General features: G+C 37.1%; 4 protein-coding genes across 7 annotated transcripts in view; 3 read left to right on the forward strand and 1 right to left on the reverse strand.

Annotated features, from left to right (window-relative positions):
- Positions 1-2,873, forward strand: part of zdhhc16a (zDHHC palmitoyltransferase 16a) — a 6,137-nt gene extending 3,264 nt beyond the window's left edge. Inside the window, exons 6-11 of one of the 2 annotated variants that reach the window (XM_016512408.1) lie at positions 728-861; positions 1,130-1,234; positions 1,846-1,922; positions 2,013-2,136; positions 2,280-2,350; positions 2,440-2,873. In XM_016512408.1, the coding sequence (XP_016367894.1) occupies positions 728-861; positions 1,130-1,234; positions 1,846-1,922; positions 2,013-2,136; positions 2,280-2,350; positions 2,440-2,542 (614 nt within the window). In that variant the 3' untranslated portion in view covers positions 2,543-2,873. The remainder of the gene's footprint in view (positions 1-727; positions 862-1,129; positions 1,235-1,845; positions 1,923-2,012; positions 2,137-2,279; positions 2,351-2,439) is intronic. The other variant, XM_016512415.1, reaches the window with a different exon arrangement.
- A 1,194-nt stretch (positions 2,874-4,067) lies between these two features.
- On the forward strand, positions 4,068-8,707 carry ubtd1a (ubiquitin domain containing 1a). 2 transcript variants are annotated; one of them, XM_016512424.1, is made up of 3 exons: positions 4,068-4,149; positions 6,781-7,008; positions 8,104-8,707. In XM_016512424.1, the coding sequence occupies exons 1-3, from the start codon at positions 4,068-4,070 to the stop codon at positions 8,478-8,480; spliced, it is 687 nt and encodes a 228-aa protein (XP_016367910.1). In that variant the 3' UTR covers positions 8,481-8,707. The 2 variants fall into 2 exon arrangements, with proteins under 2 accessions (XP_016367910.1, XP_016367918.1); XM_016512432.1 differs by lacking the exon at positions 4,068-4,149 and adding an exon at positions 5,110-5,513.
- A 1,381-nt stretch (positions 8,708-10,088) lies between these two features.
- On the forward strand, positions 10,089-21,277 carry rrp12 (ribosomal RNA processing 12 homolog). The gene is made up of 34 exons (XM_016511124.1): positions 10,089-10,341; positions 10,624-10,847; positions 11,741-11,824; positions 11,949-12,025; positions 12,129-12,234; positions 12,795-12,911; positions 13,107-13,245; positions 13,736-13,863; positions 13,962-14,060; positions 14,170-14,261; positions 14,325-14,436; positions 14,529-14,629; positions 14,716-14,830; positions 14,915-15,057; positions 15,140-15,261; positions 15,377-15,441; positions 15,713-15,875; positions 16,319-16,473; positions 16,645-16,712; positions 16,943-17,036; positions 17,124-17,282; positions 17,374-17,454; positions 17,536-17,641; positions 17,745-17,852; positions 18,335-18,492; positions 18,611-18,699; positions 18,803-18,961; positions 19,086-19,249; positions 19,364-19,471; positions 19,559-19,602; positions 19,703-19,778; positions 20,130-20,197; positions 20,280-20,362; positions 20,445-21,277. Exons 1-34 carry the CDS (start codon positions 10,203-10,205, stop codon positions 20,542-20,544), a joined length of 3,846 nt encoding a protein of 1,281 aa, XP_016366610.1. The 5' UTR covers positions 10,089-10,202; the 3' UTR covers positions 20,545-21,277.
- A 1,915-nt stretch (positions 21,278-23,192) lies between these two features.
- Positions 23,193-27,450, reverse strand: part of antxr1d (ANTXR cell adhesion molecule 1d) — a 33,434-nt gene continuing 29,176 nt past the window's right edge. For both annotated transcript variants that reach the window (XM_016512452.1, XM_016512445.1), the window contains one exon: positions 23,193-24,077. In XM_016512452.1, coding sequence (XP_016367938.1) covers positions 23,826-24,077 — 252 coding nt within the window. In that variant the 3' untranslated portion in view covers positions 23,193-23,825. The remainder of the gene's footprint in view (positions 24,078-27,450) is intronic.

Below are 27,450 nucleotides of genomic sequence, written 5' to 3' on the forward strand. Positions count from 1 at the left end.
GCTTACATGTGTGTGTATATATATATATATATATATATATATATATATATTCATTTTGCAATAAACATTTAATATATTCTTTCTATATACATATTCAACATCTTTAAATCAGTAGTTTTATAATTATCCATTGCTTTTTGTTATGATTGTCATTTAAAATTCTTCATGGTATTGTAGATATTTCCCTTATTAAAACCGTTAAAAGTATAGTTTACCCAAAAGTGAAAATTTTCTCTCTTCTGTTGAACATAAAAAAGAATGGGAAAAACGACTATGGAGGTCAAAATATCTTCTTTTATGTTTAACTGAAGTATTTCTTTAAGTACTTGTACCATTGTATTTTTGTCCAATTTTCAAATACTTTTTTGCTTCAAATCAAAATTTGTAATATTATGAATCGCCTTGTAGCTAGTTGGATTTGTTCATGGCTTATAACTTTTTAACAAAGACTTTATTAAAAAATCCCTGTTGGAAAAATACTGAAAAGGCAGCTGAAAAGCTTGACAGGCATTGTTGCTCTCCAGTTTCCCTTTTGCGTTCCACAGGGGAACAAAAGTAGTAAAGGTTTAGAATGACTCAAATGTGAGTGAGTAACAATCAAATTTACATTTAAATTGAATTTAGATAGAATTGAAATTAAATTTGGTGAATTATTCCTTTAACAGCCCAGATGCAATTCATCTTTTTCCACTTCTGTGTAGTTAAGTCCTTAATTATTGATATTCAGCTTGGCTTAACAACTGTGTTGGCCATTACAATCATCGTTACTTCTTCTCCTTTTGTCTCTTTTTGACTTTGGGCTGCATGTATTGCAGCATCAGCGGTCGCAATCTGTTTATCGATGCATACAATGCCATAGATGTAAGGCTTTGTTTTTTTAATACATTTGTTGTTTTGTCTTTGCTCTTTTCCATTTAGTCTAACTCGGTCTTTGTATCATAACATTTTGAAGCTTGAAAAACACCTCGGTGGGCATTGTTTTTTCCTTTACTTATTCTAACGAATAAGGTAGATAGCGTTTAACTCCTCTCTTTCTGAATGGTTGTGTCTCTCCTTTTCTTTTTCTGTTCTTAAAGTCTGGTGTAGTGGCCATGTTTTAACTGCCAGCTGTCTCTCTGCCATTCCATAGCAATTCAGACACTTGGAAGCGGAGAAACAGGGTGTCCCGGTGACAGGGATTGGGTTGCTCATCGGCATTGTCCCGTCAGAAGGCGTGGCTGGGAAGGGAGTACAGGTGGCTCAAGTCGTTTTTCCTGCTGTTGCTTTGGCTCTAGAGCTGTAATTGTTGTTTTCTGTATCACGGTTCATTATTTAACACTCTTAAACAAACAGCATGCTATGAAAACCAACAAATTATTTCTGACCTTCCCTATCCCAATGCTAACAGCGCATATTTAAATGAGTATTACTTACAATTAGATGAGGGAGATTTACTGGTGAACTTTAGACTTTTTAAGCTCTGCTTGGTACTATCTGGTGCGTTACAATTTCCATTTGGAGCAATGAATCAGAAACATTGCACGTGTAGTTTTTAGTTTGACGATAACAGGAAATGTTTTAATTGAATAATTGCAGCCTTGGTGAGCATAGGAGACTTTTTAAAAAAAGCATTAAAAGATCTTACTAAACCCAAATATTTGAACATTAGTATGTATGCATAAATAACATACAGTAGTTGCACTCATATAACTCAGTATTCACATAATATTTTAAATCTTTATATTTATAAAATTATCTTCAAGTATATTGCTATATTTTATTAATGTAAATTATATTTATTATTATGCATTATATTTTGAATAATGTAAAATATTTTTTGCTTTTCTGATGCTTCAATGGACAAAGGAAATTTCACAACCTCCATACACCTACAACGACAGGATGTTTCACAAGAGTGTTATCTACATGTGGGTCCTTACAAGGTAGTCTATTCTTTCACTGCGACCCCAGTACTGGTTTTACTATTTCCATAGACTCACATCTTTTGTTATGTTTGCTGTTTTTTACATCAGCACAGTGTCAGTCGCCCTAGGAGCTCTCACACTGTGGCATGCTGTACTTATCACCCGGGGAGAAACCAGCATTGAACGCCATATAAACAACAAAGAGGCCAAACGTTTGGCAAAACGTGGAAAGGTAAGTTATAAAAGTCTGAACTTTTATAACTGATTGGAATTTATTTTCTTCCTATTGTTTGATCTCTGGTAACTATGTCAAAACTATAACATATTTTATAATTATTTTTGATCTATGATTTGACCTTTTCTCTCTTTTTAAAGGTCTATCGTAATCCTTTTAGTTATGGTAAACTTAACAACTGGAAGGTGTTCTTTGGTGTAGAAAAGAGAAGGTAAAATTACACATTTTACATGCTCTTAGTCAAATTCCACAGTCTGTAAGCTGTGATTTTAATGTAAATTATTATAATCGTCTTCACAGTCATTGGCTGACTCGTGTTCTCCTGCCCTCTGGACATACCCCATATGGTGACGGACTGACATGGGACATTTACCCTCTTAAAAAAGACATGATGCCAGTCTGAGACATTTAAAGACTTGACTGTATTAGTTGGCGATGACCAACATGCTCATCAGGGTGAGTCTCACCCGCTGTGCCAAGGCTGAATGCAGAACTAGAGCCCTGGGAACACAGGAGTCTGCAGAGCCCAGATTTAGACAGTGATCTCACTGGAGGACTTTTGCTCTTTCTGGCCAAATGAAAGGGCTGCCCTCCAAAAATACCATGCATATTTTGGATGTTTCTATCAATATTTTATAATGAAATCATGACAGTTGTCTGTGCGATCTATGGAAGATTCTGTGCTTAAAGGGATAGTTCACCCAAAAATGAAAAAACTGTCACCATTTACTCACCCTCCACTTGTTCCAAACCTGTGTAAGTTTCTTTCTTCTGTTGAACACAAAAAAGATATTTTAAAGAATGTTGGTAACCAAACAGTTAACGGTTGCCATTGACTTCCATAGTATGGAAAAAAATACTATGAAGGTCAGTGCCTACTGTCAACTGTTACCAAAAATATATCTTCTTTTGTGTTCAACAGAAGAAAGAAACTCGTACAGGTTTGGAACAAGTGGAGGGTGAGTAAAAGATGACAGTATTTTCATTTTTGGGTGAACTATTCCTTTAAAGCCGGTTTTGTAGCCATGTGGGGCTTAATGTTTGATTATGTAAATATGATTTTTAACTCATTATTTATATCACTTACAGTATCATTATTTAAATGCACTGAAATCCAATACTTCATTTCCAAAGTCAACCACATCTGAAGAAACTTGCCTAGAATTTTATTATATGTTAAATAAATGTCTTGTTTCATCATCTTACAGTTTAGATTTTTGTTAACATCTATAAATGCATCACTGTGCATTAAATATATTGCTGCCTTTAGATGGCAGTGTACCATCATTTCACCATTTCATATTCTTTTTTTCCCTCCAGGTCAGTGGTGATTAATAGCAAATAACTACAGTTTTATTGTTGCAACAGTAACTGGAGTAGTGTTTGGGAAAATATATATGAATATGCATTTTATTTAATAATCATTTTTAATACATATTGGAGATTTGTTACCCCTGCTGTATTTCTGCTGTTTCTCCATGGAGCGCTTGTTCACGATAATGTGCAAGAGCGCCCTCTAGTCGCAGATTTCACCAGTTCACCGATTCATCGTTTAGAGCTCTACACTGATTTATTCTTCTTTAGTGATTTGAGCGTGGACTACGTCGGGAAGTATGTGTGTGTTGAACTCCGAGGATAATTTAATATCAAGTTTAGATTTGTATTAACTGTCTACTGACTTCATTAGTGTGATAACTGTGTCTTCCTGGATCAGCTTAAGACAAATGTCGACTCGGCGGAATACAACGTGCTTGTGTCTGCCCTCGGACAGCAACACATCTGATAACCTAAAATAATATTCAACTAGATCAAATCTTTCTTATGCAAAAACAAAATATAATTTATTAACGTCATTGACTAGGACTGTAGAAATGCATTTATTCGGGCATCCAGGCGTATGAAGCTTGGTCCTGGTGTGAGTTTGAGTGATGGGAAATTGTTTTGGAGTGATACGACAAAGGTCTCACTTGTCCTCCAGGAATGCATCCAGATACAGCACCAAAGGAGGAGGTAAGGCTTCATCTGTGAGGAATCCTTTTTGCAAATAGTGTGAATGCGTAGGCTGTGGTGTTCCTTGAATGAGGAAACTTATTTGTCCTACTCTGATTTTTTTTTTCTTTTCGATATTTCTGATATTTAGATATTTTATGATATTTTAGAGAATGTATCACTGTACAATGTCAAGATCGGAGTAACTTTTCTATTATAATAGGGTTTTTTAAAAACATTTTTAAATGCCATGGACTCCTAAATATGACCTTGTGCATGAGACCCCCATACTAAAATTTTAAAGGAATCTATGGAATTCCTGTATTATAAATTAATATTAATGTGTCTTAATTATTATTTGAAAAATATTTCTATTAAATTAAATTTTTTAGTACTGTACTGTTAGATTTTTTTTTTATTTACTAATTTATTTATTTTAATCTATTTTAAGGTTATATTTATTTGTTTTAATATTATTTTAATTGATTTATTTTTACATTTTTACTCCTATTTATCTAAACTTTTCCATGCACTTCCTTGTGGCCCCTTGGGGGTCCCTGGACCCCATTTTGAAAACACCAAAATCATCTTAAATTCCTCTAGGCACCATTTCAAAATGGGCATTTAGGGTCAATTTTCTTTGTTGTACAAGGGCAGATCTTACACTATGGAACCCGTAAGTCCCTGCAGTAACTAAAGAATGTTATTGATTTCTTAAGCAACCAACATAAAAGAAAGTCTCCTTGAATTTTCCTTGAATTACTTAATTTTGATGGCACAGCGCAAAGAAGATTAACATATTGGCTATTATGTCAACTTCATGTCTGCTTAAATGCTAAAATGTTCTTCCTTTACCTAGAAATCCATTAAGATTAGGACATTTTAGATTAGATGTATTTGTGGAATCGCTTGGATGCACCTGCTCTAGACAATCCTGGGATTTACAGTTTATTTTTGACTATCCGTCCTGGTCTAAAATAGAGTTGACTGGATTAGGTTTGTTGTAAAAAGTCACTCATACATCTAAACCCAAGCCAGGGATTGTAAAAGCAAGGTCTATTTCTTGCTGTTTGAAGATATCTTGGTGATCTGCTTTGATTTATATTTGTTCAGTTGTTATTTTTAGATTCAGAAAACAGGTGATGGGCGTGTACATTTTGCAAGAAACTGGTCTAAGCTACTAGCGGAGTGTCATGAGTTTTGCTGTGACAGGACAACTTGTAGCACTGCGCATGTGGAGTTGATTGTCTCTCAAACCCCTGCATGAAGTCATAGGAGCGACTGTGCAGTAACTTTTCACTGGTTAGAGGAATAACTGACTGCTCAGACCATGGGAGTTGCAAACTCAAGAGACTATCAACCAACGATAACAGTTGTGCTGAAAAGTAAGTAGCGTACAGCGCACAATTATAAGCAGTGAATGGTTAGAGATACTACAACTGCTGGGGTTGTTGATATACAGTAGCCTACTTATTTGTTAGTATAAGACCCTAAATCTAAAGAAAAGTTTGGCAGGTTTTTGGTCATGCCTGTTCTGTAACACCAAAGTTCCCTGCCATTGGAAGCCAAATTAAATGAGCATTTTAATCGCCTGTATTTGGTAATTAAAAAGGAAGTTCGCAAGATGTTAGATGGACTGGCCATGTTTAGTTTGATGACTTACACAGTCAGCTTGATTTGTGTGCGCGTGGAATTACAGAAATGCTTTAAATGTGTGTTAAACATGCTGGTTTATTACAGTGCATCATGGACTTGGACTTTATAAGTCTTTGTTTATCAGAAGAATGCATAATAAAAAGGAACAATTTAGTAATTAAGGCTAAATGGTTTGATATTAGTTAATTTTTTCAAATTTAAATTGAAAGTGCTGAATGATGGAATGTGTTTGTTTTGTGGCATTCTACTCTTGTAAACTCTCATCTGACTAGGAGTGATGCATGATGGGAAAGAGGCCACTAAATCCTGATTTGCATCGCCCGATTAAGTCTTTAATCTCAGACACTATAAATAATTTGTTTAGTTTTTTCCAGTGTGTCGCAGTGACAGCTGCTTTGACTCGAAAGCAGGTTTATTACAATTGTGATGAAGATTCAAAGCATTTACAGTATGTTTCTTTTTAAATCTGTGCGGTGATTCTGTCACGTTTTGTTTGTGTACAAATGATTCAGCCACTTATGGTCTGAGCCAATAGCCTTCAAAGGGATTTCCCTTTGACCTACTGTACATGAGCTCTTCGTCTTTAGTCGACATTGAGCTGGGCTGGCTTGACTGTTGGGATTTAGGTTGTTGTTTAGATGCTAATTTTTATTGCTTTTTTACATTTGATCCGTATAGCTTCATAGTTCATTTAAAGGAAAAGTAGTTTTAAACTGCTTAGAAATCTTTGCTACATGTCAAAGAGAAGCTTCTAGCATGGAAAATCTGATTCTTGGAAAGGTCCACTGAATCTCATTTGGGCAAAAGCTGTGATGTCACATGCACTATGTAAGACGTATTTGCTGCCCTTGTTTTTAAAAATAAATCAGAACCATTTTTGTGAAACAGGATTTTTACAGATGCCACCCGGATACGGTCTGGCCACTTAATGCATATCTAAATTATCAGGAGATTGTTCAGGTGACATTTCTACATTTATGTCTTTTTCTCCTGTAGGACGCAATGAGCCCCTGAAGAAAGATAAGCCCAAGTGGAAAAGTGAATATCCTATGACAGAGGGCCAGCTGCGCAGTAAAAGAGATGAATTCTGGGACACGGCCCCAGCTTTTGATGGCCGTAAAGAGATCTGGGATGCACTGAAAGCTGCAGCTGTAGCGATTGAATGTAACGACCATGAACTGGCGCAGGCTATTGTAGATGGAGTCAGCATCACACTGCCTCATGGTAAACATTTAAACAGCATTTTAATGTACACATTAAACACAGATCTAGTGAAAATATTTCCGTTTTTTGTATTTTGTAAATGTAATACTTTTTTTTCTTACAAAATATTTATAATTATCATTCGATTGGTTTTAATGGAATTATTAATGCAATAATTATTCAGGAAATTGATTTAAATTGATCAGAAGTGACAATAAAAACATTTATAATGTTACAATTTTTTCCCCATAAGTGCTGTTTATCAAAGACTCCTGATTTTTTTTCCGGTTTCCACAAAAATATTAACCATTTTTAACATTGATAATAATAAGAAAAGTTACTTGAGCATCAAATCGGCATAATAAAATGATTTTTGAAGGATGTGACACTGAGGACTAGAGTAATGGCTGATGAAAATTCAGCTTTGTCATCACAGAAATAAATTACATTTTAAAATATGTGACCCTGGACCACAAAACCAGTCTTAAGTCGCTGGGGTATATTTGTAGCAATAGCCAAAAATACAGTGTATGGGTCAAAATTACTGATTTTTCTTTTATGCCAAAAATCATTAGGACATTAAATAAAGATCATGTTCCATGAAGATATTTTGTTAATTTCCTACTGTAAATATATCAAAACTTAATTTTTGATTAGTAATATGCATTGCTAAGGACTTAATTTGGACAACTTTAAAGGCGATTTTCTCAATATTTTGATTTTTTTGCACCCTCAGATTCCAGATTTTCAAATCGTTGTATCTCGGCCAAAAATTGGCCATACATCAATGGAAAGCTTATTCATTCAGCTTTTAGATGATGTATAAATCTCAGTTTCGAAAAATTTACCCTTATGTTTTGTGGTCCAGGGTCATATATATTAAAATAGAAATCAGTTCAATTAAATCGTAATAATATTTACAATATTACTGTTGTTATGGTATTTTTAATTTAAAAAATTCAGCCTTTCTGACCATAAGAGACTTTTAAAAAATCTTACTTACCCCAAACGTTTATACAAATAAATATACATACATATACACATACTAAATATACACATTTGGTTTAATGACAACAGCATTTGAGCTGAATTGGAGCTTTTGTTTTGCTCTTTCAGGGTCCCTTATGGAGTGCTATGATGAACTGGGGAACCGCTATCAGCTCCCTGCATACTGCTTGGCTCCTCCAGTCAACCTGGTGTCCAAGTGCAACGATCATAATGTGTCTGAAAACTCTGAGCTACAGGAGAAGAAGGAGTTCCAGCTGAGGGTGCGTCTCTCCAGCGGAAAAGACCTTCGCCTCAGCGCCACGATGGCCGATTCCATTCGTCAGCTGAAAAAACAGCTTCAAATTCAGGAAGACATTGATACTGCCCACCAGCGCTGGTTTTTCTCTGGAAAGCTACTCACGGATAAAACACGTTTACAAGACACCAAGATCCAGAAGGACTTTGTAATACAGGTCATTGTTAGTCAGCCCATTGTTCCCAACTAAACACAAATCTTTGAACTGGGACTCAATGAACTCAAACCTATGTTTTCATTATATAAAGTCACTGATCAGGTGTGAGTTTCAGCACTTGTGCTTTTTAAATATTAAGCACAAACATTTCTTCCAGAAATGTCTACTTTCTTGAACCTATGAGGAGCTGAAAAGGTCAAATATACATGCATATAAGCATGTGTAAAACATTAATATAGTTCCACAGCAATTGGGGAGTATTCACAAGATTTTGCAAAATCAGTTCTTAAGTTTCTTTTTATTTACTGTGTGCTTAACAATCTATAATTGTAGCATACTAAATGTATAATATTAAATTAGATACTTTGCCTTCTTGGTTTTAATATCCCTACATATGTTGTGTGGATATTCATTTCCATATTCTATGTGGTATCATTTGCCTTGATCCTTGATTCAGTCTGCTGTCCGTTACTGAGCAGAACTCTTTTCAGTTTACAGAGCGTATGGATTTTAAAAATCTTATTAGGGCACTAATCATAGACTGTTATGAGACTCTTACGTATCTGTGTTATCTGTAAAAAAACAACAACCTGTGTTCATATGCTGAAGTTGTTTGTATACATTTGTTTGTAGACATGATTTTATAATTTATTGCAGGACAGACAGGTTAATCATTTCTAATAAAAATTAATTTTAAATGAATACGGTTTGTAATCCAATGTTGAAACAAAGCAACTAGGTCTAAAATGTACAATTACTGCATATTGTAATATTTAACAGTTTCTCACTGTCAACATTTCACAAGTTTTTATTACATTTGACAGATTTTTATACTGTGGCAAAGGTGTCTTTTTAACTGAATTTTTGATTGAAAGGTTGACTGGCTTCATTTACGAATTGAAATGAAGTGAATACAAGAGAAATTCTGTTAACATCATTTGTGGCATAATGCCAATCACCGCAGAGAAGATTTATTTAATATGATGTGATGAAATTAAATAGCAATTTTAAAACTTGTCAGAATGTGTGTCAGTGTAAATACCAGAGAAAGGTTTATTTTTAACACCATATTTTAATAAACAACATACAAAGATATATGTCTGACTGACAAACTCTTATCATATGTCCTGTCATGTGTGAGTAAGTGGAAACCTTTTTGTTATCCTTTGATCTTTTGATATTTTAATAATATACAAGATGAAGCAAATTGAAACTAGTATAGTATATTTTATATGAGTGCCAGCCCATGTTGGAATTAAGGGAAATGAAAAAGTAGACAAAATGGTCTTTAATTGTATGTGGTGAATTTTTGGAAGTTGAGACAGTAGAACTTGTTTAAATGCTATCTCTTAAAATGAAAGAGAACATATTAAATTAATAAAAGACTTAGAAATTTCAGGTTACCGTTAATTTTAAGTTCATCTCTTACATAGTGGTCGAGGAGCAGGAATAATAATTAAACTGTTCAAAGTTTAATTAGAAACAGTGTGACAGGGACATAAAAGCAACTCGTGAGTTTATTTTTTAATGCTAAAGAAAAGGAAAGCATTTAGGAGAGTTAGGAAAACACATAATTTTCAAGATTTAATAGACTATAAAAAAGCAGAAGAATTTTTTTTAATGCTCAGTAGATGGCGGTATGCGACCCCCACCAAAGAAGACGCCCGCTGATGACGCAAGCCTAAGCGCGACACGCAGAGTCAGACTGGAGAGACAAGCGTGACTGCAGCACTGTAAGGATTTTCACCTGCTAAAATGGTGAAGTCCGGAAAACTTCGATCCGGAACAGCCCAGAAAATCAGGCGATGGAAGAAAGGGCACAGTAGTGACTCCAATCCGGAGACAAGTCGCTATCGAAAGGCCGCGAGAAGTCGATATTTCAGCCGTCCCTCTGGTAAGACTTTGGCCTGTCTGACAACACGTGGGTAACGTTAGCTGGTCGAACTTCGTAAATAAGCTAAAAAATCATGCTTGGTTCATTTGGAGGGCGACGACTAATTTAATTTCGGGTTTATTGAAAAGTAGTTTAAATCATAGCGTCTTTTTAATTTCTTACAGTTAGTTGGACTGCCGATGTTTTGACTGTATTCGTGACTAGTATGTCATAACAATGTGTTGAGATGGTCTGGTTGATGTGAACCTGAGATTCACCAGATCTCTGTCTATATTTAAACAGAAAAAAGTGATCTGACAGTAGATGCCTTGAAACTCCACAATGAGCTTCAGGCAGGATCTCTGCAGAGAAGCAGCGATGCCATGGAAGCAGGAGATGCCATGGAAGATAAAGCCATGACAGAGAAAACCTCTGGGACTTTTCTTAGTGGACTGTCGGACTGCTCCAACCTCACTTTTAGAAAAGTACAGCGCTACTGGGAGTCAAACTCTGCAGCACATAAAGAGGTTTGTATTCAGTTTGATGGCCAGAGAGCTGCACCATAAGCTATTATTACTAGAATATTGTTAAAGGAAAAGTTCACCCAAAAATGAAATTGCTGAATTTACTTGCCCTCGGGCCATTCAACATGTAGATGAGTTTTTCTTTATTTGAACAGATTTGGAGAAATTTCGCATTACATCACTTGCTCACCAGTGGGTGAGTGAATGAATGGGTGCCATTAGAATGACAGTTCAAACAGCTGATAAAAACATCACAATAATCCACAATTAATACACACAACTCCAGTCTATCCATTAACGTCTTATGAAGTGAAAATCTGCATGTTAGTAAGAAAAAAATCCATTATTAAGGCATTATCTTTAAACATTCGCTTCTGACCTACCTATCCATAATCCATAATAATGTTTCCTTCAGTGAAAAGGTCCGTTCCCCGTTGTCCTCTCACATCAAAAATCCACTGACATGTTTGCTTGGAACTGTTTTGGACTGTTTTTGCTTTTAAACAGTGCTTCATCTGTGCATACTTCTGTCTTGATTCAGGCGAGATTACCTTTTCACTGGATAAAGCAATATTTTAGCCGGAAGCAATATTTTTTTAGTTAAAAAACCTCTTGATCTATTTGTTTATTACAAACATGAACTGGAGTCATGTGGATTATTGTGATGTTTTTGTCAGCTGTTTGGACTCTCTTTCTGACAGCACCCATTCACTGCAGAGAATCCATTGGTGAGCAAGTGATTTAATACTAAATTTCTCTAAATCTGTTCTGATGAAGAAAAACTTGTCTACATTTTGGATTGCTTTAGGGAGAGGAATTTACTTATTTATATTTTTTATAATATTCCTTTAAGTTGAAACCACATCATGTATAATGAATGTCTTCATTTTCTACAGATCTGTGCTGTATTGGCGGCTGTAACCGAAGTGATTCGGTCTCAGGGAGGAAAGGAGACAGAGACAGAGTACTTTGCAGCCTTGGTAAATTAAAGTCACCATGAAATCAATTTGTCTCATACTGACTTGGTTGTCAAAATGCTTAAAAGTGCACTTTCTGTGGATCAATCTATGAATGTCTTTTCATTTTGCATTTTTCAATTGGCAGATGACAACTCTCGAAGCTGTAGACAGCAGTGAATCTCTGGCAGCTGTTGCCTACCTCCTAAACCTGGTCATGAAAAGGTGAGTGGCGTGTCATGAGTCAAATAAACAACAGCATAGGAAGGAATTTGGATTGCCTTAGCTGTTAATCTAAATAAGTACATGTTCTGCTCATCTTTTCAAGGATGCCTGTGGCAGTGCTTAAGAAGAAGTTCTCAGACACAGCCAAGGCTTTAATAGATATCATGTCAAACCAAGCCAATTCTGACTCTTTGTCCTGTCTGCGATGGGTTTGTACACTCTTCTCATAAATCTAACAATTTGATTCTCAGCAGAAGCTTGTATTTTTTAATGAAATGAAATGGGCTGTATTTTGTTTCGGTCATATTGTTTATTTTGAGAGGATTTCATGGTGCTAGACAATTTTCACCTCTAATATTTTAGGGAAGGATTCAATTTTCAATTAATACAATATTCTAGTTAATAATAAATCAAAGGTATTTAAAATTTAATGCATGGAAGGTAGATTAGATATTGTCAAAGACTACATCTTGGCTGAATTGTAAATTGTGCCTCAAAGTACTGCAATGTAATTTTCCTATTCTTATTAATTTGTGACTTTAAATTGTTTATAAAGACAATTTAGTCTTTTCTAAAGCCCCTGATTGATTTTGTTCATCTAGCAAGTGCCAAAAAAGTTTTTTTTAATCTAAAATGGCTGAAGACCACCAGAGGGGAAATGTACGTAATGAGATTGTGATTTGAGGAGGAAGTGTGCTTTGTGTCTTATTATTTTGCACTTTTATATTCTAATTGCTGCCATGCTAATCGCTGCCATATTAATTTGCAGATCATATCCTGTCTAGCGACTTTGCTGCGTAAACAGGATCTGTCTGTCTGGAGTTACCCTTCAACTTTACAGATTTACCATGGGCTTTTGAGCTTCACAGTGCACTCTAAACCAAAGGTCTGTCTGTTTGATTCCCATTCGCTCAGAGTTGGAATGTTACCGTTGATATTCCTTTTGTGCCATTTAAGATTTTAATCATTCTATCCACCACTAGTTGTTATAGTATGGAAACACTATTTTTGTACTCGCATTGCAGAGTGACTGACTATGATTATTTGAGGTTTCTGAATAATGATTGTCCGTGTGTTGCAGGTGCGAAAAGCAGCGCAGCAGGGTGTTTGCTCAGTCCTTCATTACAGCGACTTCATGTTCTCTGATAATGCCCCGGTCCATCACCCAGCAGCAGCCACCACAGCCAAATTCTGCTGCAAAGAATTGGAGCAGTCAGGAGGTCAGTAAACTCAGCAATAACACCTGCTTTTGATAACAGGTGAAATTATCCAGCATCTGAGGCTACCACTAAATAATTTAAAAAGAATTAAAAAAATAAATATAATGAGGAAAATCAGCAACAGTGCATTTCTGTGAAGAATGCAAGTAAAGGACCGATGAGTAGTTCCTTGATCTTTTCACACAGCCATTCTACGTTGATACCTCACTGCTAGTTCATTTTTGGTGGAACTAATCCTCTAAGTGTGTAAATTAATAATTTTATTTTTCAAAAGCATTTTAGTTTTGGATAAAACATACAATTTAATGTTGAAAATCAAACTGCATTTAGTTATTGTGTAGGCAGTTGTGCAGCAAAAATTGTCCAATAGCACCACCTAGTGTCCATTACACTTAGTGGAGTCAAATCTGTTTTTTTTCTACTTATATTTTACAGAATGAAATCATTTTCTGCTTACTGATTGAGTGATTATCTTTCTATGCGTCTCAAGGCAGCAAAGAAGACACTACCACTCTGCACGTGCTTGGTCTTCTAAAAGACCTGCTGTCTGCTCTTCCTCTGAGCTCTGTAAAATCTTGCTGTGAGACCCTTCTCCGTGTGATGACCCTGAGCCATGTGGTAAGAGAGCAGTTTAAGACATACGTTTTCATTTAAAATCGATCAATCAGTTTTCATTGACTTGTCAATTCTTAACACCTGCCTCTGTTTCTCTGAAGCTGGTAACAGCAAATGCAATGCAGGCTTTCCACAAGCTCTTCAGCAGCAAGCCTAGTCCTGCCAGCATGTCTGCAGAACTGAATGCACAGATCATCACAGTGAGTTTGATAATCACTAAACACATGCACATGGTCTCAGAAGGATGTGATTCTGCTTTTTATTTTCCCAATTTGTAGATTGACACGTCTTTCAACACCTTTCTTCTAGGCTCTATATGACTATGTTCCAAGTGAGAATGATCTGCAGCCTTTACTGGCATGGCTTGCTGTAATGGAAAAAGCCCATGTTCATCTTTCCAGGTAGGCCTTTTGTTTGTTGCCTTTGTGAGGAATCTTGGTCATTACATAATTTTTGGCCTCTAGTTTACAGAGCTCTCTGAGTATCGGTCATCTTCCTCGCCTCTTCTCTGTCACCATGTCGTGTCTTCTGTCTCCACACACACAAGTAGTCTCTACTGCGACTCAGACTCTGAAGGTTTGTCACGACTTGTGTATCAGCAATGTATTGTTATTTGTTAGAAATTTGTTTATCTATTTAAAAGAGCTACTTTTACCTTCTCCATCCAGACTCTTTTAAATGAGTGTGTGGCTCCGCAAATGGCTGAGATCGGATCCGTTTTACCAAACACATCAGCTGGAAATGGGGCTTGCATCCTAAAGATGTTTCAGTGAGCTACCTGTGACTTTCATCTTTCATAATGTCATCCTTTTCTAGAGCATGGTCTTGCTAAAGTCTAATTTCTGTCTCTTTCAGTATCGTAGAGGAAGGATTGTCCTATCGTTTTCATGCCTCTTGGCCGTTTGTGCTGCAGATCTTGGGCTGTTTCTACCGAGCTGCAGGAAAACAGGCTCATCCTATTATGATAAAGGTTGACTGAAATACAGTATATTCTGTAGTTTGTGAGTTTCTAAGTAATTGATAGTTTACTCACAGATGTGTGTGTGATCCTCAGAGTCTGCAGTCTCTCAGTGACCTGCGGGCCACCCCTCAGTTCCCCTTCTCTGGAGAGCTGGATCTGGCTGTGGGCAGTGCGGTGGAGAGCATGGACCCAGAGGTGGTCCTGAAAGCTGTGCCCCTCCTCATCACTGGAACAGAGTGAGTTACTTTGCTGGTGCATCTCAGTCTTTTGAATTAAAAATTTGTTTATTAATGCTGTGAAATGTTTGGTTTTTTGCAGTGATGACCTGGAGTTCCCGCAAAGCTGGCTGATCCCAGTCTTAAGAGATAATGTGAAAAACACTCAGTTGGCTTACTTCACCTCATACTTTTTGCCTCTGGCAAACAAACTTAAACAGACAGGTATGTATCGGTCACCAGCACACACACACATTGGTTTACATATTGAAATGTCATGTGGTGTCCGTAATTACATGTTGATATATGCATATGCAAATGTCGATCTCTGATATTTCAGCTGATGAACTGGAGCAGTCAGGACAGAAATTGATGGCTAAAGTGTATCAGACTCTACAGATGCAGGTACGCTAAATATTTTGACAAACAATGGCTGATCATTTTGACTGTTGCTATGTATGCAGTGGCTGCATTTAAAGGGATAATTCCCACAAAAATTAAAATTATAATTTGCCCACCTTAATTTTTTTTCATGCTCTCTTGAATACTGTATATACTGTTTTCTCCCACTGATCCTTATTACATATATAGAAACATTTGGATTGTCATTTAGTGGAAAGGATCATCTATTTGACTTATTTTCCCAGTGCTTTAAAGGTGTAATGTGTTTTTCCAGATTTGGACCATGTTACCTGGGTTCTGCACTAAACCCACCGATCTGTTGGCATCGTTTAAGGGCATTGCTCGGTCTTTGGGTATGGCCCTGAATGACCGCCCTGACCTCCGTCTGTGCATCTGCCAGGCCTTGCGGACTCTTATCAACAAGAGCTGTGAAACAGGTCAGGTTTTTTTATTTTTTATTTTTTTCTTCATTTCTGTGGCTATATTTTCTCTGATGACTGCTCATTGAGATTTATGATTGTATATTAAATGCATTTTTTAAAATTCTGGGTCATCTGCAGAGGAGGAAAAGGCAGAATTGCAACGATTTTCCAAGAACTTCCTTCCCATCCTATTTAATGTCTACAGTCAGCAGCCGAAACCTGGAGAGATGGCGTCTGCTAGAATGGCTGTCCTGGACACAATCAGGGTCTACCTGAGCATTACAGGTGCATTTGCCAGGCCTTGCGGACTCTTATCAACAAGAGCTGTGAAACAGGTCAGGTTTTTTAATTTTTTATTTTTTTCTTCATTTCTGTGGCTATATTTTCTCTGATGACTGCTCATTGAGATTTATGATTGTATATTAAATGCATTTTTTTAAATTCTGGGTCATCTGCAGAGGAGGAAAAGGCAGAATTGCAACGATTTTCCAAGAACTTCCTTCCCATCCTATTTAATGTCTACAGTCAGCAGCCGAAACCTGGAGAGATGGCGTCTGCTAGAATGGCTGTCCTGGACACAATCAGGGTCTACCTGAGCATTACAGAACAGGCGGTAATAAATTTACCATATTAACAAATTAATTGCGTCATAGCAAGAATAACTTTATTGCAGTCTCCCCTAGATGTTACAAATGAGCTGCAAATATCTTGCAGTCTGCATGTACTGTATTTATTGTACCATTGCCCTTATTGCTGGTTTTGAATATTTGTTCCATTGGTTCAGATGGTGTGCACATTTCTGCAGAAAGCATCAGAGAGACTCAACAGTGCAGACAACTCTGAGTTCACACGGTAATACAGCTCCACACCTTTATTGTCTTTATTTACAAGGCTCTAGATATGTTCAACAGATCTTTGAGACGCTTAGAAAAGGGTAGAGACCTAGATGAAAACCTGAAAAATGCATAATTTGAGACTGTATTTTTGTGGCTGGACTATCAGCCTAAAAAGTGCTATGTTTCAGTGGAATGACACCTTAATTTACATCTTGCTTTGGAAAATAAGTGGCTCTTATTTTGTAGGCTTGCAGTTATCGACTTGATTGTGGCAATGGCTCCGTTTGCAGATGAAGCATCCATGACCCAGACATTCAGTTTGATTAAACCTTTTGTGGAGGTTGGTATCTTCCTGTTACTATTTTAAAACATATTTTCACTCTTGTTTTATGAGTGTACTTCATGTAATATTTGTCTATGTATATAGAGCAAGGATTCTAGCATCCAGAAGAAAGCCTACCGTGTGCTGGAGGAAATTTGTGGAGGAGAGAGTGCGTCTTGTAAGGCTTTTGTTCTGCAGAATCTCGAGCAGCTGAAAACAATGCTGATGGACAGCCTGACGACAGCGGCCTCATCTTCCAAACGGGTGAGAGCTGTGAAAAACACCACCAAGTAATCATATTTACACACAGAATGTGTAACTGATTAATTTGTGGTGCTTTTTTGACACTTTTCAGCCTAGACTCAAGTGTCTGATTCACATAGTGAAGCAGCTGAATGAAGAGCACCGTGATTTTATTACAGCTCTGCTTCCTGAGGTTTGTCTTGTATAGAGCACAGTCTTAAATTAGTGTTACGCTTTATGAAAGTTTTAATATTGGGGCTTTTAATGTGTTTAGGTCATTCTTTGCACTAAGGAAATGTCTATTGGTGCCCGCAAAAATGCCTACTCTCTTCTAGTTGAGATCGGAAATGCATTTGTAAGGTTTTGTGGGAACCTAAAAGGTGAGAATAAAACCTTTTAATTAATTAATTTATTTGCATTATTAAGATGTATCTTGCTGAGCAATGAGCTGAAATCATTTCTTTTATAATCATGTGTTTTCAGATGCCATAAATGAGTATTTAGGCCATGTGTTTATTGGTCTAACTAGCTCTGTAACGATGATCACCTGCACAGTTCTGGCTTTAACAAGACTAGTGTTCCATTATAAAGGTAAGAGTGACTTCTGCTATCCACCTTAATTTGCAAGACGGAAGTAAGCTATTTTCAATGAATGTGCAATACTTCCAGTTCATTTGCTGCTATAGGTAAATAACTAGAAGAATAACTATTTGCACTACAAACCAGAGTGTTTGATTTATTAATTAAAATATGATGACAAATTGTCAGTTTATAATATAAAGCAGCGTAATGGGCACGTGCCCGGAAACATTGCACGTTAAAGTTACAAATAGCTGCAGACATGTCCATTCTTACTTTAAAAATAAGGTGGAAACACTACTGAAACACTACTTTTCAGCTATTTTTGCTGGTTTGTTCCCCTGGTGAACAATCAAACAACTAGCCTTGCTCTGTTTTTAATTTTATGGGGAAGCACAACTCCTTTTCTTGAGAAAATGTGATACATGGGTTGTAAAGAATCAATAAATGTTTATAATCTTTAAGCAAAACTGTTGTCTGGTCTTTATGTGCAGATTCCATTGCCGTGTCCTCACTGGAGCTGCTGCTGCAAAATGTGTGTCTTCTGCTTTCGAGCAGGACACGAGACGTCGTCAAAGCCTCTCTGGGTTTCCTAAAAGTCTTGCTCTTTTCTATGGATGTCAAGGTTTTAGCCAGCCATATTGCTGTTATTGTAAGTGAAGAAGAGAGAGAGTGTTTTCAAGTTCATATTTCAACATTTAAAAAGTGTCTGAGAGGTGTCTGTTATTAAAGTGACTGTGTTAAATTTTTTTTCCCCTATCATCTTGCAGATGGAAGGCATCAGCAATATGAATGATATGCGAAGACATTTTCGGGTGAAACTTAAGAACCTTTACACCAAGTTGATTAGGAAATTTGGGTATGTTTAGCAGCTAATCAAACTTGACCACTTGGTCCTTTATTTCTTAATGCATTTTTCCCCTTTTGTGTCTTTGTATAATTGTAATGTAAAATGTGTTCAGATTTGAGCTGGTCAAAAGCATGTTGCCGGCTGATCAACACAAGATTCTAGTGAACATCCGTAAAACGGAGGCCAGGAATAAGAGACGCAAACTCGTGATCAAGACAGAAGAGGACGGATCAGACACTGAGGATGAGAAGCCTAAAGTGAAAGAAGAGAGGTACAATGTTTCCAAAGCAGTTTGCTTTAATAATAGTTTTATTTTAATTTTAAAGCTTAGTTGATGGTGCTGAGCAGGATGTACTTCAGAGAGTAGATGTTTACTTTTATTTGTCTCTCTGCAGTATTGAGGACATTCTGGCCGAGACGGACTCTGACTCGGATGAAGATGAGAAGCCTAAAAAGGGTCAGAAGAAGCCAATGAAAAAAGGCCAGGCCTGGTTAAAGGAAGGCGTATCTGATGAACCACTCAACTTCCTTGATCCAAAAGCAGCGCAGAGAGTTTTGGGTAAGAGCTCTTTAGATATGACCATTTAGATTCAATCATGTTCAACTCAAATTGATGAAGTACATTCATATATCTGTGCATATATTGCTTATTTTTATTTCACGATATATCTAGCCACCAACCCTAATCTAAAAAAGGCCATCAAAACAGAGCATGGATTCAGGATGACATCCGATGGAAGGCTGATCATCAAAGAGGAGGACGATGATTATAAAGCAAAAGGTGGGACATAATCATCTTTGTTTAAATGTATTGCTCACATTTATAATTGTAATAAACCAAAATGCAATCATATCCATATCTCTTCAGATGCTGAGATGGATGATGTACTTGAAGAGGCTGGAGTCAAAACTGTAGGTGTTTATGTATTTCACTTCCTTTGACAGAATTGGGAAGTATACAGAAAGGTTTTGCGGTATGTGATGTTAGTTTCTCTCTGTCCCTGTTGAACAGAAGAAGAATCCAAAGAGGAAAATGCATGATGATCTAGATGATGATATGGATGTCGAACCTACAATGAAATACAAAGGTAGGACAACAAAGTTTTTGACGTTCAATTCCATCTTGTGCATGTTAACTTTCCTTTACCAATAATATAGTATGGATATATACAGTATAGTGTACAGATGTGCAAAATTACACGCACAGACTTTCAGATTCACTGAATCCCTAATCAGACAGTTTCTTAGACTTGATTGTATCACTCAACTCAATGTCAACTATATTAATACCATTGCATTCCAAGATACTCCAAAGAATGTAGTGGAATTACCATGGTACTTGTGTTAAAAATTTTTTACAAATAAAGCTATTACTATGGTACTATGCCCAAGAAATGATTCAAATATCATGGTACATTGCGATTCTTTGAACTCCTCAGCTGGTGGCATTGGAATCCACAGGCCTCTGGATAGAAGACCAGAGTTTGGGACGGAGTATAAATCTAAGGTTAGAAGTAAAGAGCCATTTTCATCAGAACATTTTTAGTAACTAAGATAAAATGAATGTCTGCTAAACACCTCTGTTGCAGAAGGGAAAAGGTGATGTTAAGAAGGCAGGCAAGTGTGACCCGTATGCGTATGTACCATTGAAGAAAGCCCAGCTCAACCGCAGGTAAGGATCAAAGCCTGTATTTACATGTGTCCTCCTTAAATGAGTGATGCAGCTGATCAAACATTGCTTGTACCTTTAACAGGAAAAAGGCCAAACTCCAAGGCCAGTTCAAAGGAATGGTCAGAGGGGCCAAGAAAGGAGCACGCTCTGGATCGAGAATACTGAAGAAGAGGAAAGACTAAAATGTGTTCTTATTATGGTCTTCCTATATCTGTCCTCATTTCCCATGGTGTGATAAGATTGAAGCTAGAGAGGACTTGTTTTCCTGTACAAATGCTTTGAGAACTTCCTGTGGAAGCATCTCTTCAAAAGATGATTTCAAGAGGTTCTAGTTGATGTGTGCTGTGGTTGGATTTAAGAACATAGCAGTATGACAATAGCTTTGTGCCAAATGTATTTATGGACTTGCTATGTTGGACAGATAATAAACTCTTCAGAAAGCCCCATAAAAACTACAAATCCCATATTGCCTTTCACTTTATCCTTCCAGTATTCATGTATTGAACCCCCAAAAACATTAAGACTAATTTCAAGTTTCTGCAGTTAAACGGTAGTGCTTTCTTAAAGCATAACTAGAATGATTTCTAAATTACTTTAATAAAGTTATAAAAACATAGTTCCCATGTGCCCATCAAAAAGTCATTTAAATCTCATGAATGGTACAGAGTTGATGGATATTGTGTGCTACAGTTTTTCAGCAGAGGATATTGGTGGTGTTAATGTAGATCCCAGCTGTGTGAGTGAGCAAGGACTGCTAGAGGTCAGACGTGTCCTCTTACTCGATAAGCTCGAATTGATTTTCCCTGATGGGCCCTGTGAGAATAGAGTGATACAGAATTTATGGTGGTGTCTGCTGGCTCTAGCTGATTTTGAGAGCTATCTTTCATTAACAATGCATGACAAAGGCCTATTATTTAAAAAGATAGCTTACTCAAAAATGATTGTCATTTACTTACTCTCAAGATTTCTGTATGAGTTTCTTTTTGTTTTCATTTTGAAGGGCTTTTGCAAAAAAAATTCTTGACTGAAAAAAGGAAATTCTCACAGGATATAGGTTTTAACCTCTTGTTTTTACTCACTTCTTAGTCATAAAAGTACATCAGTCTGCTGTTTATATAGATAATTTGAACTTAATTGTTTGGTGATTTGCTGAATGTTCGGCCAAATTCAGTTTCTACAATGAAACTTGACGTCTCATTGAAGGAAATTATGGATGGTCGTCGTATTTTCATCACAACAAACCCTGTTTGCAATCGCTTTTAAAATGTCAGAACCTCAATCAATCATTAAATCGAACACTGAATCCTGTCTGATGTACTGTAGCAGTAATTTTTGCCAATAGAGGGCACTGTTTCACTTCACAACACAGACGTCAATGATGTGAAATTAACTCCAAGAGCGTTACTGAGTACGTTATTGCAACAGCATTCAGATACATACTGGAATCATTTTCATTCTTACGTTCTAAGTTTGAATCTGATATCGGAAATATAGACTGTATTTTACAGATGCAGTCACTGAATGATTCTCCTTTGGTACAAGAGCAATCAAGCTGTCGCTGCACAGCAGGCAGAGGGATATTAGTCATAATGTGTGGCTGTCAGAGCCTGTAATGGGAGCATCCCCAGTGCTGCCACAGGGCTCCAGGTTTTGTAGCCAGTAAACACACTGATGTTTCTCATGAGTGTTCGGTGCACCCAGCCAAAGGAGCTGCAGTCATCAGACCATATGAATCATGTCATGTTACATGATGTGAATCAAGCTCCTGCTGAGTATTAAATCCTTACAGAGAGGAATGAGGTTAACTGAGGCATGAGTGGAGATAAAGCTCAAACATGCAGCTCCTAGATTAGTTATTATTTCTATGGAATTTGGCTAAGCATTAGTAGGGATATTATTTTTCGTGTAGATTCATATCATATATTCATTTATATCAAGCGTTTTTGTGACTTTTACACTAGGGCAGTAATAGTCTGATAGCAAAAATGTAACAATGATACACAACAAAGAGTCAGCAGTCATGCAGAAGGTTCAGAAGAAAATGATGCAATCTTAAGAAATTCGACCAATTCTTGTAGAATGGCTTCATCAAAGAAAATATTCTTTGTTTATGTGTTTATGCATGAACATCCATTTTGCTTTCTTAGCGGCATTCGTAAGATTTGCAAAAGTTGGAAAAAAAAAATATATATAATTAAAGGAACTGGTTGAAATGTTTAAAGCAGAGAAAATAGGCTTGAATGAAGACGAAACCCTAAGTTTGTGCACATTTCACTGTCATGGTTATAAAGCTTGTTCAACGCAAGTTCAAACCGTTTTAGAACTGAATACTTTATTATTATTCCTTGCTTTTATACATTTACATAGAATGGGGATAATGTTGTTCTCATTCTCATATCAATAAAGAGAGAGAGAAAATCTGGAAGGGGCGGTGGAGGTGGAAGTGGACAGTTGCTGTGTGGCGGTGACCTTGGCTCCTCTGCTTTCACCCGGGTAAAGTTGATGCATCGCCCCTGTGGAAACAGGACAGATGGCAGGATCACTGTCAGTTCAAAGCTGAAACTACATTGCTATCAGTAGCTATAACTTCTGGGGATAAAACATAACCCATGCTCTTTATATATTTTGTATGGACAGGTTGTATTTTTAACCCCAGAGGTGACAAGTTCACTGCGAAATGCGTGGGATTCAAAAACAAAAGCTCAGTACAGCTGATCCTAGGCTGCGTTCTCCTGCTAGCTTTCGCTCGAAATGCCCAGGAGATGAACCCACAGCACTTCAGACATTCAGAAACTCAGCTGTCAACTGCAGTTCTGTCCCTAAAATCTTTGTCAAGGCAAAAGAACACCTAGAGTCCAACCCATTAACATACTATAACATTAATATTTTCCTGCTGTATAGGACTACTATTAACTACCATGATCCATAAAGCAAAACACAAAATATATTACATAAAATATCATGCTGAGTGTCCTGTACCAGTGGTAGACACCCTGTCATTTTATATTCAAGTGCCTACCAGGAACCCAAGGCTTAATAAATTAGTAGTTTGTACTGCCCCGCAGTCACAACACATCTGAGTTTCCTTTTAAAGATGTGACCTATTAAAATTATAATACAAATTAAAACAGGGCATAATGTATACCATACTTACTTCAGCTCTAACCTACCGACACATTAACATCATGCAAAATTTTGCTATACAAATACCCAAAGTCAACATTCAAAGCTCTTAAGTACCTTAAAAACCATTCATTTGCATGTGTAATAATTTCATGCATTACTGCAGTCCCTCTTTCAGTGCCTGTGTTTATAATAAGAACAAATCACATTTCATTCACTCCAAATGAACAAACTCATCAGTCTGAAACTGTGGGAAACCAGTGGCTTTGGCAAATATCACAAATCTAAATTAAAGGCAGAGATTTTAGGGATTTTAAGCTGTGAAGGCCGTCCATTGTTCTCAACGCCTGTTCCCAGGGCAGGGTGGGGGTCGTGAAGGAGGGGGTCCGTGGGGGCCTGGGGGTGCCCGGGCTGGTGGAGGTCCTGGGGGTGAGCGGTTGATGGAGGGTCCCCGGGATGGTGGTCTTTTGGGCGGAGGTCGCATGAGTGGCTGATGGTCTGGAGGGGGCGGTGGAGGTGGAAGTGGACAGTTGCTGGGTGGCGGTGACCTTGGCTCCTCTGCTTTCACCCGGGTAAAATTGATGCATCGCCCCTGTGGAAACACGACAGATGGTGGGATCACTGTCAGTTCAAAGCTGAAACTACATTGCTATCAGTAGCTATAACTTCTGGGGATAAAACATAACTCATGCTCTTTACATATTTTGTATGGACAGGTTGTATTTTCAACCCCAGAGGTGACAAGTTCACTGTGAAATGCGTGGGATTCAAAAACAAAAGCTCGGTACAGCTGATCCTAGGCTGCATTCTCTTGCTAGCTTTCGCTCGAAATGCCCAGGAGATGAACCCACAGCACTTCAGACATTCAGAAACTCAGCTGTCGACTGTAATTCTGTCCCTAAAATCATGGGGGTGGGGTTGAAGAGTTGCAGCACTGCGCTCAAGGAAGAATAGCTATTTGTGAAAACGGTGATGGAACAAGGGGCTGGTCTCTGAGAAAACGTACATTCTTCAAGATGAAGTGATTCATTGTTGTCAGCAAGGCTGATCGTTCAGGAGGAATCGTCAGAGAGGGTTCAAACTCAAGGACGGACTGACCAAAGCCATTCAAAACTCACTTTATGCTTCATTAGGTGCAAAAAATGAAACTCTGGATGACTCAGGAATCCACTACAACACCCACTTTTGTCAGGGCTTAAAAAAGTAATGTATTCATATGCAAGTGCTTGAATGGAGGCAAAGCTCTCAATCTTTTTCAGTCAAACACAGTATACTTGGCTACAAAAATAAATAAATAAACATTTAGAAATTGAAGTGATAAACAAAACTGCTTGAACTTTTAAACAGCACTTCATTGCATCATTTCATAAAACAAATGTTCAGGTTCAAAAGAAGTCTTTAACATATATATATTAATATTACTCTTAGTTATTTTCTATTAATGTAAGTAAATATATATATATTTTAGAATTCTCCTGCTCACCAAGGCTGTATTTATTTGATTAAAAAAATACAGTAAAACATCAATATTGTGAAATATGATTACAATTTAAAATGATTGCTTTCTATTTTAATATATTTTTTAAAGTATTTTATTCCTATGATGACAAAGTTGTATTTTCAGCAGCCATTACTCCAGTCTTCAGTGTCACATGATCCTTCAGAAATCATTCTAATATGCTGATTTTGTGCAGCACTTCAGACATCCAGAAACTCAGCTGTCAACTGCAGTTCTGTCCCTAAAATCATGGGGGTGGGGTTGAAGAGTTGCAGCGGTGCGCTTAAGGAAGAATAGCTATTTGTGAAAACGGTGTTGGAACAAGGGGCTGGTCTCTGAGAAAAACTTACATTCTTCAAGATGAAGTGATTCATTGTTGTCAGGCAGGCTGATCGTTCAGGAGGAATCGTCAGAGAGGGTTCAGACTTTGGGACGGACTGACCAAAGCCATTCAAAACTCACTTCACGCTTCATTAGGTGCAAAAAATGAAAACTGTGGATGACTCAGGATTCACTACAACACCCACTTTTGTCAGGGCTTTATAAAAGTAATGTATTCATATGCAAGTGCTTGAATGAAGGCAAAGCTCTCAATCTTTTTCCGTCAAACAGTATACTTGGCTACAAAAAATAAAACATTTAGAAATGTAAGTGATAAACAAACTGCTTGAACTTTTAAATAGCATTTCATTGCATAATTTCATAAAACAAACATTCAGGTTCAAAATAAGTCTTGTTCTTATTCTAGAATTATCCTGCTCACCAAGGCTATATTTATTTTATCAAAACTACAATTTAAATTTAAAATAAAAATTATATTTTATTACATTTTCAAATGTATTTTATTCCTTTGATGGCAAAGCTGAATTTTCATCAGCCATTATTCAGTGTCACATGATCCTTCAGAAATCATTTTAATATGATGATTTTGTGCTCAAGAAACATATTATCAATGTTGAAAATAGTTGATGCTTAATATTTTTGTGGAAACCATGATACATTTTTTTCAGGTTTCTTCAACTGGAAAGTTCAATAGAACAGCATTTATTTTAAATAGAAATATTTTGTAATATTTTAAATGTCTTTACTGTCACTTTTGATTAATTTAATGTGTTCTTGCTGAATAAAGAGTATTAATTTCTTTAAAATAAATAAAATAAAATAAATTAAAACAAAACAAAATAAAATAAAATACAGCCCACAAACCTTTGAATGGTAGTGTATATAATTTTAATACGGAGTATGATACTAATTTATTTAACAAAAATAGATAATAAATAAATGATGAACAGTCAAATATTAGCTAAACATGGCAGCCATGGCTAATCAGTCTCTAGAACCACCACAGCAATTGTTACTATCACCTTCAACAAAAAAGCACAGCGTGAACTAATATGTGTCCTACTCTGATCTTGCTGAACTCCATTTAAATTACTTTCACTCGAGTGGAAAGGAGAGCGGTTAAAAGGGGAGTCAGTCTCTGTCATGCTGTTTGAGCACTTATCAGACAAACAGATGGACGGTTTAAAGGCCACTAGCTAAATTGTCACAGGAGAGATTCCCTCCTTTTTGTTCGAGGGTCTGAAGGTACGAGAGGATATGACTTTTTATTGTGTAGTAATAAGGGTGGAGTCAATTCACTGAGTATGCAGGAGTGATCTGCATAAATATGAAACAGATGTAAAGAAAGGTCTACATGTAATGTGTCTGTTTTCTAATACTGTTGTCTGTAAACAGATTTAATGGTTGTTAAAACACCTGTATTTGTTGCAACTGTTCAATAGATCCTGATAGAAAGCACCACCTTGCTAGTGGCCCCCAGGTAATTTGAGTTCGAGACCCCTGATGTAAAGCCTGTAGAATCTTGTAGCCTGCTGGGGGCCATCCACAGTAGTTAAAACACCATATGGACAGATTTCTCTTCCCCACTCCCTCCACCCACATCTGCACAGTATTCATGAGTCTCCTTTCTCATTCGGCCCATATGCTCACCCTTGTGCAGGCCTGTTGCTGTGCTGCTCTCCAAATTGTCCTTTTCGCCGCACACGACTGGCAAAATGATGGCTTTGCCCCACAGCCAGACAGACGTGAATCAATCACCACCACCCCCCACCAACCTGACAATAGCCCATCACAATAAAACTCAGCTCCCCCTTAGCCCAATGGACCCCATGTCACGTTATGGGGCTCTCTGTTTAATAAGCTGTTAAATCAGACCACCAAGCGTCGGTTATGTGAGGGTTAGACTCGAGCGCAGAGAGGGAAATCCCTGAGAACAATCAGAGGAGCATGTCATTCACCTTGACTCATAAATTATGTTTAAAAGCCACTTCCTTCTGTTAACCAGAGTCACAACTTTTACATCTCTGTGGGTCATTAGGAAAAACAAAAACAGTCTATATTCCACAGAGTTTCTTTGTGTGAAATGTAGGTGGCACTCAGACGTGAGGGGGAAGATACTGAGCAT

The sequence above is a fragment of the Sinocyclocheilus rhinocerous genome, unplaced genomic scaffold (genome assembly GCF_001515625.1).
Source record: "Sinocyclocheilus rhinocerous isolate Xijiao unplaced genomic scaffold, SAMN03320098_v1.1 scaffold1243, whole genome shotgun sequence".
Lineage (NCBI taxonomy): Eukaryota > Metazoa > Chordata > Actinopteri > Cypriniformes > Cyprinidae > Sinocyclocheilus > Sinocyclocheilus rhinocerous.

Bases quoted from the DNA above. Each gene is read 5' to 3' on its own strand.
- ubtd1a (XM_016512424.1), top strand. From the start codon at position 4,068: ATGGGAAATTGTTTTGGAGTGATACGACAAAGGTCTCACTTGTCCTCC. The intron at 4,150-6,780 runs GTAAGGCTTCAT...TTTCTCCTGTAG, and splicing joins ATACAGCACCAAAGGAGGAG to GACGCAATGAGCCCCTGAAG. The intron at 7,009-8,103 runs GTAAACATTTAA...TTGCTCTTTCAG, and splicing joins CAGCATCACACTGCCTCATG to GGTCCCTTATGGAGTGCTAT.
- rrp12 (XM_016511124.1), top strand. From the start codon at position 10,203: ATGGTGAAGTCCGGAAAACTTCGATCCGGAACAGCCCAGAAAATCAGG. The intron at 14,630-14,715 runs GTGAGCTACCTG...TGTCTCTTTCAG, and splicing joins TGCATCCTAAAGATGTTTCA to TATCGTAGAGGAAGGATTGT. The intron at 17,642-17,744 runs GTGAGAATAAAA...ATGTGTTTTCAG, and splicing joins GTTTTGTGGGAACCTAAAAG to ATGCCATAAATGAGTATTTA.